The sequence below is a fragment of the Helicoverpa zea genome, chromosome 8 (genome assembly GCF_022581195.2).
Source record: "Helicoverpa zea isolate HzStark_Cry1AcR chromosome 8, ilHelZeax1.1, whole genome shotgun sequence".
NCBI lineage: Eukaryota > Metazoa > Arthropoda > Insecta > Lepidoptera > Noctuidae > Helicoverpa > Helicoverpa zea.
The window spans coordinates 5,756,915-5,768,048 of NC_061459.1; the positions used below are offsets into that span (position 1 = coordinate 5,756,915).

Sequence of the window (11,134 nt, forward strand, 5' to 3'; positions counted from 1 at the left end):
TTCCGCCCGCGGCTTCGCCCGCGTGGAATTCGGTTATATTGCGGTATAAATCACAACTATAAGAAAACTTCTCATTCCCACGGAAAAATCTAAGAAGCGCGATGTAACGCTGGATACGATGAGCTACAGGTTAAAGCGCGAGATATCATTGCACTTCTTACGTATCTTAAAAAAAACAACGTCACCACGTTTTAAAAAGCTATCATTCCACTTCTTACGTATTTTAAAAACACATCGTTACCACGTTTTAAAAACACCCAGCGCCATCTATCGCATACCTCAAGAACTAAATAACTTAACTAATACTTATACCAATTAGTAATTCGTTGAATTATAGTTATTTCAGGATAAGTAGATGTAAAAAAAACAGTTAAGACGATAAAACAAATTGTACGTCATCCCTCGGGAATTCCTCATTTTCGAGGATTCATTATCGTATCATTTAGCTTCTAAATTTATATGTTCATATTCGTTTGCAATATATAAGTAGATGTAAAAAAAAACAGTTTAGACGATTAAACAAATTGTAAATCATCCCTCGGGAATTCCTCATTTTCGGGGATTCATTATCGTATCATTTAGCTTCTAAATTTACATGTTTATATTCGTTTGCAATATATTACCTTGTTTTAAACGACACACAGCGCCATCTACAATCCATCCATCAAGCAAACAATATTTTTGTTTTCCCTCGGGAATATCTATTTTTTTCGGGATAAAAAGTACCATATTATTTAATCCGGACTTCTAACTTTACGTCTGCAAAATTTCAAAGCAATCGGTTCAGTAGTTACGGCGTGAAAGCGGAACAAACAAACAAATAAACAAACAAACTCACTTTCCGATTTATAATATTAGTAAGGATTGTCGTTCACACCGAACCGACTATACGCTATTACGTCGTCTGTTGTCGCTGACTCTCAGTGGCCGATTATTTTACTACGCGACTATGCACGGCGGACGCGGATTGGCTACGCGGACGCAGTTGCCGAATAGCGCCGCTCCGCCGCGCCCGCACCGCCGCGCGCCTCGGCCGCAATACACTCGAGAAACAAACTTCAATGAGGACAGACGTGACACGTGACACCTCGCGATGTTCGACATCGAAAAGTTTATTGCAGAAGTACATTCTAGAGAATGTATTTGGAATGCGAATTCAGAAGAATTTAGTGATAGAAACTTACGAAGATGCGCTTGGGAAGACATAGCATCTGTTATGTATGAAGATTGGGGGGTTCAAATACTGAGCTCTTTTGTGTGTAGAATAGTCAGCCGCTCAGCGTACGCATCTAGTGTGAACCTACACGAGCCTATTCTTTTGTTCACACATGTAGCGCATCGTACGCTATAGCTTATTGTCGGCTTGGTGAGTACGGGTACTGCAGATTGAGTCGACGTTCACACTGGGGCAGACAGTGAGTATACTCACAGTCAGCGGCGGACAATACGTTTGGTGTGAACAATCCCTAATTCTTTTCACATGGATTATACGAGTATATGTTTTAACGGTGACTCAAAAAGCACACACTTACTCAATATTTTGGTGAATTTTAATAAGGAAAAATTGAGCCTGTGTTGGCAAATTAGCCTAGACTTAAGAAAATACTCTAAGTATTATTCAGTAATGGTTAGTTTTCAGCGAGTTCCCGCGTAAATGATTTTGAGCGACTAAAACAACGCTAGCTATCTTTCAACTGAGAAACTGTCAAAAATCTTAATTAGTCTTCCATTCAGATAGGATTGCTATTCGTTTAGGTAGCTTCGGACTTCAAAGCAAATAATAAGTATCGAATTTAAATGAAAAAAGTCGTAACTATAATTGCAACAATTAAAAATAATTAGGTCATTAGGCTGAGTGTCGATGGTGCCGACGAGGTAAACAAATTATGTACTGTTGGCTGATATTGGTTTACGACAACGGTCGATTGGCGTTAATTACGTCAGTGCGGGCATTTAAATGTGGCTTCTCTTTATATTAATATAGCTGATCCTCTCGGTTTTGCTCGAGTCCTACGGTAACTAAGAAAATAAATTGCCCATCCCCTTTCTCAGGATCTAAACTATTAATTAAAATCAAGTTCATTTAGAGACCAAGTTGCATTTAAATTGGTTCCCATATTTCTGTTAAATTATTTCTTAAAGAATCGTAAATAAATTTTAATAAAGTAATTGTCATGCAAGGACAGTAAGAGAAAGTGCATACTTTGATCGTTATATACAACATTGTCGTAAGATAAAAACACGCAAATGTGTTTTTTTCTTTTGTTATCTAAAGCTTATGAATGAAGTTTATCATTGTAATCGAATGTCCTTAGCCTGATAACGTGAATGCGTGATGTACTCGTAGTAGGGGAAAATAAAAAAAAAACACATTCTTAACTGTCTCTTATTTAAGATTAAAGTCATATCCGAAATGAATTCAGATAGCATGGAGTACAGCTAGTTGATAACTACAAGTTATTTTCAGGTTTTCCAATTTGTAAATATACAAATAAAACATAGGGTATAGATTAATTATATATGTAATTTCCTTGTGAGAGCTTCCAATGTAACACCGAAACTTCAGGCCAGGGAAACTACTTGAAGAAATAAGATATATTTTTATTGCTTGCATAAAATGAATATAACTTTCAGGTACGAAATTTTATTCATATTTGACTTACCTAGTTTATTTTACATTTTGCTTATATCTAATAGGACGTAACGTGACACATTTCAGATTCTTAGTTCATACATTTAAGTAAATAGGTTTGTTTTTGAAGCAATTCTTCCAAATCTCGAAGAGGCAGATGGTGGAGTGGAACCGGTAGAAGATGGCCAGCGGCATGGACACGTGGGTGATGATGGTCCATGCCCAGGGACCGTAGAACGCCAAGTGTGCTGGACGGAATTCGGCTCGACTCTGGAAAATATAAGAAATTCCAGATAAGTAATGTTTGACTGTCAATAATTTCCTATTGCCTTCCATTTTGTAGGCCCCTTATTTTATAATTTTTCAAATCCTGTTTAATGAAAATCTAATCAGTCTAAAGATAAATATGTGACTCTGAATGTATTCCATGTAATTTTCCACTGTTTGAAAATCTATGTAAAGTAATTGAGTTTTCTGACTAAACCAATGAATAAGTAACCTTAACTTTAGCTTACTTTTTGAAACTGAGACCTGTAAACTTTCACGGAATTAAGAGTCAAGTAAACATCGTAATCAGCACCTACATTCCTAGAACCTAAGTTAGAAGGAAAGGATTCACAATTCTAACTACTTAATGTTATTTATATTGTTTATTTATCAGCAATGTTTATGTAGGTAATGTTAATAAAATATCAAAGCAACTGTTAGAAGTAAAGTGTACCTTTTCCAATGTGTTGATAGCCCACATGGCCATATTAGCGACGAGGAGGAACGTGACGAGCTGTCGTCCCGGCTTATTCCTCCGTTGTTCCGACGTGGTGCTACGGCGCCACCAAGCGTCTATTATGAACAGTGTTTGGAGTATCGTCTGGAAAATATAAACAATATACACATAAATTAGACTGCAATTCATATAAATACGTAGGCGGACTCGGACTCTACTCTTGATTTGATAATGATGTCATACTATTTACTTTCAGATTAAAGGATGGAATTGGACTTCATGACTTACTCATTTCAAAAATGTTATGGTTTGTACGATAGACCTTTTTGAAAATTATGTGTTCATGGAAAAATGTTCTAGTTAAAACAGCATTTCGATGATAAACAAACAAAGCTCAAAGATGTAAAACCAACGAGTGCATTGCACATTTGCAAATATTTACCTGGTTGAGCGATAAAAATTCTGAGAAGAATCCAGTGAGACCCACACTGTTTGCTTGGTTCTGAGTGTGATGGCTTCCTATAAGGCTAAACATGCAGTACACAAACATTCCTGACTGGGCCAGAATAAGTAGAAAAGGGTCCAGACCTAGAATAGCTGGAAACGAGAAAAAAGATTTTAGAGAAAATATTTGAATTTGCTGTTTTCTAAGTTTATAAATCAGAATTAACGTACCCTGTGATTTCCTCTTATAAGCTAATTCTCTCATTTGTATTAGAGCTGTTATTGATGCTATCAATGATAACGAGTATAAAATCAACTCGCATATATTGACCTCGAATATTGCGTCCTGCAAAAAGAAAATTGATAAATATTGAAGAAGAAATTAAAAAAGAATATGATCATTAATATGAAGTGGTATACGTTACAGTGATAGTATCAGGGTGATGGGCGAGTACGAAGAACATAATGAGAGAAATTATCGTGAAGACGATGATTAAGATGCCAGCGAAGAGGCCTCGATGAGCATGAGAGCAATCCACGGAGAAGTGATGGAGCGCCGTGCGACTGCCGTGAGGGGAACTCACTCCCAACATACCAGCTGTAAAAAGAGGTTCGTTAATCAAGGTTTGATAAACTGTGTGAGCGTCATTTGAAATAAAACCTAGAGAATGGGGAATTTACCAAACTGCTGCAAAATTTTCTCAGGTGTCACCGAATTATTTCTAGACTTATTTTTCGGAATGTTGAATTTCTTCTCAAAGTCTTCTGGAGTACATTTAACCTGCAATCATATAACAGTTTATTTACAGTTGAAAGAGATTATTTTGCATTTATACTTATTGATCCATTTACAGGTTGTGTTAACTTCACCTCTTTCCACATTTCGTAAAATATGACAGCACATATGAGGGAGTACTCTATCGTGCAAGGAAATAGAAAAGGAGCAGCATTTTGAAGTAGTGCACCCATAATATTGGACCTTCTGCATGGTATGCCGTCGCTTTCTAGGAGGGTAGCATTAGCAGGAGCAAGTATGGTGTGTTCCAGGTGATGTATTTCGTGTTTAGTTTCCTCTACTAACACATATAACCATTCGCATAAATTCGCGGCTATCATATGCATAAAACCAAATCTCTGTATCAGTTTAAAAGTGCCGGATTCTATGTCCTTGTTAGTGAGGAACATGAACTGCATTTGTGCCAGCGTGAGGGCCATCCGTAATGCCGGCGTGATCACTGACAGAATGGACCGGCATTTATCTGTCATTTCGAAATATTCACCCAATTCTAAACCGCTGTACACCATAGAACCGATTCCGAACGCTGGAAATAATAAACTTTTTTATGCAAATTGAAATTGGAAATAAATAAGGAAATAATTGGAAGCAAATAATACTGTTAATACGAAATGATTCCAATTTACCAATTCCACCGAGCCTCAAATAAAAACTGCCGTAGCGAGAAATGCTCTCCTTTATTTTTGGTTTTAGTCCAGGTGTAAGTTTTCCATTCTTCTCATCTTTAAGCGTGTCCTCTATAAAAATTAATTGAATACATGTAGTCGGTCGTTAAGCAACATACGTATAGTAAAATTTTCCGCTACGTTAATACGAATGGCTGAAAACGGTAGTGGAATTAAAACTAAAGAAGGTAATATTCTTTGCAGGCGCAATTATGCAAACAAATGTGATTTTAATGTCTCATTTTGTTAAGCAAATGTGGTTAATTACCTAAGCATGTTGGCGGATCTTATTGTTTTCGAAGGTATTGTGTTGTTGAAAAGGAATTGGAAGCTTACCGTAGTCGTGAATGATCAGGTTGACAGCCTTTTGACGCATTATGTTTACGTATTGAAACACTACGAATATCAGAGATACCAAGTACAGATATAAATAGAATCCCTGGAAAAATAAATGATCATTATAAACCACAGAAAATTAAAATATGATGATGTTCGGAATTCTCATTTTAACTTCGATGTATTGGAAATTAAAATTAATGTGTAATATGTATTTATTATTATTTCGTACCTGGTAGTAGCCATCTGGTACACCACCGGCGATGACTTCAGTGATAGGGAATGCCAGGCCCAGTACCACCAGCAACTTTGCGTACAAAGCCGAGAGCGCTTTGCTCAAAGCTTCACTATAAAATAAATAAAAATACTTTACTGAAGAAGCAAATATATTTGTAAAACAGCATGCGTAAACGTTAGCCCTAATATTCATCGCTGTTATTACGAACAAAATAAAGTCAAAAACAATTGAACAGTGAAAGTTTAGAACATGACAATGTGACACTGAAGCTATAGTAAGGCAAGTTCCATTGAGAAACATTTTCACAATCTAATTACATTCATAGAGTGATGTTTGCAGTGAATGTTCACAGCGCCATTGTGTACATGTCTATCTATTAACAAATAAAGGGTGCTTTTCAATGGTTTTGACGCGATGGAGGCTGTTCATTGTCTGTGGACTACATGACGCTATCCGACTGAATAATATTCACCTCTAAATAGGTTTCTCTCTGTGCTTGTACCTACGTTACTAAGGGATGACATCATTTTGTGTCGGACAAGATACGGTGGGTGTGTGGTTTGCTAAATGTTTTGGCAGTATTTTGGTCATTACGTGTGACGAAGCATTTCTAGATCTTCCAGAGAATATGCATTTAATTGAGTGGTATAATAAGATTCAATAACAACAACACTATCGATGTACGATAATCTGCCGCACCTGACTGATGGTTTATGAGAGAAATTCTTAGAACTTTAAAGCCGTTACTCTACTTTCTAGAAAGTTATCGATTTACGAACAATGATCAAGTTTTTAAGTGCGGAAGTTCTAAAAGGTGATTAGAAATTATAATGAGTGATTTGAATAGTTATGAAAGGTGCAAAGTTTCGTTTAATTGACTGGTGTTTTTACACTGACCCAAATGTACATAGATATTTTTAAGTATTTTTCAAAAGTTGCTGACTTCCAAAGCTACCGAAATTAATCTTTGGGTCTATACTGAAATTAGACCTTTCAAAGTCTACTTAGAGAATTTATATAAAACAGAAGTACAAAAAATACCATTTCAGATTTCTTAATTTTCCATTCCATAAAAAAAGCAGTTACATCTGAAATAGTGTAAGTTTGCGGTTAGCAGGCCCATGTCAAGTATTTGGATCTTGCGGTGCGATGAGCGCATGTCGGGGGCACGTGACGCCAACGCGCTGATTTATCGTACTGTTCCAGTCTACGAATATTTACTCAAGGATTTTCTGGCGTTTTGATTTATATTTCTGATAGCTGATACGGATATTAAAGATAAAACAGGTGTTCTGTCTTCTGTAGGAAGGGTGAAAAGTTGTGAATTCATGGAATGTTTAACGATTTTGGATTAGAACAGATGATTTCATAGTCTAAAAGGGCAGTCGATTAAACACCACCTTCTATTAACTTCTGTGTAGGTAGTTTAAGTAGTGTTTAAATTATAACATCATGCCTTTTCTTTACCTTTCATAGCTTTGCCTATTTGGTCATTAAATTTTGGATGTAAATAAATAACTAGTAACTTACTGTCCCAATATTTCTGCGGCCGAGGGCGGAGTTTCATGTGAGGTGGATGCGACTGATGTCCTGGAGTGAGGAGTCAGTTCAGAGAGGAACCTGCGTTGTGTGGCTGCGCATAGTGCCAGCGCTTGCGACGGTCGACGAAACGCTGCGATTATGGCTGACGGTCGTCTGAAAGATTCGTGTCACTTTAGGATGAAATTGAAAAAAAATACAGCAGAAATGAATACTATCAAAATAAATTATGGAATTTTGAATGGTCTGAAAAAGAAAATATTCTACTGAATTGAGGAGAAAAAACATTTGCAAAATTTTGGCGTAGGCTTTAGTAGCTTTTCTTCAAGGGAGCTGACATAATCATCGATGTACATGTTGCAGCTGGCAGGGCCATAGACCTAGACTGTGACTGTGGTGTGGCAATCGTCCTAATTTGTGTGTAGATAATATCTACTTACCGTGACATAGGAACTCTTCTCTAGTATTACCTGGTATTCAAATTAGCAGCGAGTTTAGCTTCGATGTCGGAGGACATCCTGCGGCTGCTGGGTTGGGAGTGGGCGTGCGTCACCAGCGGCTCTGCTGGCGTATCCAGCATGGCGCGGGTGCGTTCTCGCAGCTGTGCCAGGTCAGAGTACGACGACTCGTCACTGTTTTGTAAAAAATATTAAAAAATGTAGGAAGGAAATGTTATGTTAAATATAATAAGCCTACTTAATTGCTCGTTTCAAAACGGTGTCTCTGTGGCGATGATAGTGTGTCCTTATTGGATTCTAAATAAACATGCAGTATCAAGCCCACTGAAGCACCATTTTCTAATATTAAAAGAAGCTAACTACTAAGAACTGACTGTTTATATTTTATGTCCTATTACCTGTACCTGGTACCTACTTACCTAAAAATATTAGAACTTGAATATCGACAACAATGTTATATTTCTTTGTAGGAGTGCCGGTGCAGTCGATCCTTTAGGAATGTAGCACCAACAGTGGAGCAGACGGGTGTATCGCGACACAAAGCAGTCTATCAAACGTCATAAATATTTTCGAAGCTCTTTGGGACTTGCACCAAAATCCCTCTTTGTGTATGCGTTTCATACTTCTCGCTCAAATACAGTGTGTTTGAAAATGTGACGGAAAAAATCCTAGCCCACAAAAAATGTCGGCCGCATTGACGGCGTTTGTGTACCAAAATGATCATGTTTTCATGGGAAAAAGATTATGGCAAACTTTGTTGAACGTATGAGAATTAAGCCGGTTTTAATTGTGCCTGTTTTCATTGTAATATTTTTGTTGCGCAGAAAAGGACTCTCCAAAGCTGGTTTGTTTAAGCGTATTATATTTTTTAAATGTTGCAGTGTCCTTTGCAATAACTATATATTTTTGTGTTGATGTATGATGACAGTTCGGTAGCAATAAATAAAAATCAGTTAAATACAAACATACTGTAACATGAATATTTAAGAAACGTCTGAACTGCACTTGTATTGAACTATTTCGACTGGAGGGTTGTGAGCGCAAAATCTCCAAAATGTGCATCCGTTCGCCGGAAATGTCTTCCTAAGCTTCGTTGTATCCTCACTGAACCTATTTTGAATAACGTCCGTTTACTCAAAATATTGATATACGCAAAGAATAACACATCTAGACTTTTATATCATCATGCTTTGTGGGGGTTTTGTATTGACTATCAAAATTATAGAACTGAGTATCAGCCTATACTGTACAAATTAAGACAAGATGAGAAAACAAATTAAGTTTGCAGAAGGGCACAATTGTTTTGAATATATAAAATGTTTATTCTTTAAAATAAATCCAACGTGGCGTGCGGTAGCGCCGTATCTAACGCAGTCTTGGCATAAACTACATGCACCGCAGATCCAGTATTTAGATAACAGATAAAACTGAGTCACGAGACAAAGGAAAATGCGGTTTAAAAGAAACTTTAATTAAATGCTTAGCTACCCTTTGTTTATGACGACTAAGGCCTGTCCAGCGAGCCGACGTATCCATTTCCCCGCGCTTTTCAAAAAGAATGCCTTTTCATGTTCAATTCTCTACAATGGATTACTGGCTGGCCAATAGAAACGAACGTGTTGCTTGATGTAATGGACTGCGGCATATTTTTTAAAATTAGAATCATGTCACTATTTTGTGATTACAGTTTTGAATTTAGAATAACTTCAAAGAAGGATTTACTATTTGTTTTGTTAGTTATTAGTATGATTATAAAATATCTAATCGCATTCATCAGTAAATGTCTGAGAAGCGACACGAACGCACAAACAATATAGCACTTATAATAAGTAAATAAACCGGTTCTACCTTTTATGACCAAGAGCCTCGTCTTAAAATTGGGCAAATTAATACAAGGTTTTCTTACCTGTCGTTATCATTTTCTTCGTGTACAGTGTCCATGTCTGTGATAGTGACACCCGGGTGTAAGTCAGTCGGCTCGCACAGTGGTCTTCTGTTGGCTGGACTCATCTACAAAATATCACGAAATTCACGCGGCCTTGTCAAATAATTACAGTTTCATGACCAAATACTGTTCACACGTCAGATAGTATGTGTGAATTACGACAAAAGTTATTTAATTTATTTTGTGGAACGTCATATTTTATGTACCAAATATTTTAATCGTGAAAAAAAAAGCTTTAAAACCTGGTAGTAGAAATATTTGAAAATTAATTAAGATAAAGTAAGCCTACCTATCTATTAACTAAATACACAATAATAGTATATGTTTTCATTGCCCTAATCTTCACATAACACAAACGAGCTCGTCGTATAACTAAGCAATAACAAACACAATATAAACAAATCTGGTTCAGCAAATGTGTTATTTATTTATCCATTTTTTCTCGTATAAAAATCCTATAAGGAGGAGACGGACTGTCCTCGGTTAAGGCAAGCTTACACTGAGGTAAGTGAACGAGATATATATCGTTGTTTACAGTAAGCGTGCTATAGTGTAGGTATTACTGCGTTACGTAGTTATCCGGTAATCCTTTAATGTCTGTTTGCTCACGGCGAGCATGTTCCACTTGAACACGACACTTCTACTGTCAATTGACTGATTAAATTGATGTCAACATATCGATAACCAAATGTATGTCACTATTAAAATGTTATTTGCTTATTTAATTTTATGTGCAAAATGATCGGCATGCAGTGCACGAATTTTATCGTTCGTAATAAGTATCTATTACTGAATCTATGATGGGAATTTACTAAGATATTATTTATCAAAAAATATATAAAGCATTAATAAGCGATTAAACTTCACATTGACAGGTTAATCTTAAAATAAGACCTATTACAAACATTGATTTCTATAATTAGCTTATCTTATCTAAGTAAGTTATAAACACAGATAGGTACATTTTGAAGCATTTGACTTACCTTTGTAGTTCCGTTGGCCAGTATCTTATACTATGCTCGCTATCTTCGGAAAATCTCTCGATAAGGTGTGCGTGAGAATTATGTAGTTTTTCTTTTCGGTTGAAATGTTCAATTCAAGTGTTAAGCCAAACTTAGACAGAGACTGTACATTTTGCGATCAATGGTTAGCTTATGAGCTCCGGTGAGTGTGGACTATTTCTTATCACCTTTCTGGTAAATGGCTCGCTAACTATGTCTCTTTTGTGATTAAATTGCACCTGACTCTATTATGTATCTCTTTTATTATCTACCCCACGCAAAGAGTAGTTATTACTTATATAACGGACGACATGGGGAATAAAGAAACTTCTTCGCGTAAGAATAAATTTGAATAG

The 11,134-nt window shown here is 36.5% G+C and overlaps 1 protein-coding gene across 3 annotated transcripts; it reads right to left on the bottom strand.

Moving 5' to 3' along the window:
- Positions 1-2,585: 2,585 nt before the first annotated feature.
- On the bottom strand, positions 2,586-10,299 carry LOC124632788 (proton channel OtopLc-like). 3 transcript variants are annotated; one of them, XM_047167750.1, is made up of 14 exons: positions 10,071-10,299; positions 9,739-9,842; positions 7,845-8,006; positions 7,366-7,530; positions 5,830-5,944; positions 5,598-5,700; positions 5,223-5,333; positions 4,671-5,122; positions 4,482-4,581; positions 4,226-4,398; positions 4,032-4,146; positions 3,799-3,953; positions 3,354-3,500; positions 2,586-2,902 (listed from the first exon to the last, which is right to left on the bottom strand). In XM_047167750.1, exons 2-14 carry the CDS (start codon positions 9,840-9,842, stop codon positions 2,729-2,731), a joined length of 2,076 nt encoding a protein of 691 aa, XP_047023706.1. In that variant the 5' UTR covers positions 10,071-10,299; the 3' UTR covers positions 2,586-2,728. The 3 variants fall into 3 exon arrangements, with proteins under 3 accessions (XP_047023706.1, XP_047023707.1, XP_047023705.1); XM_047167751.1 differs by having other exon boundaries at positions 10,067-10,299; XM_047167749.1 differs by lacking the exon at positions 10,071-10,299 and having other exon boundaries at positions 3,799-4,146.
- Between the last annotated feature and the right edge of the window lie 835 nt (positions 10,300-11,134).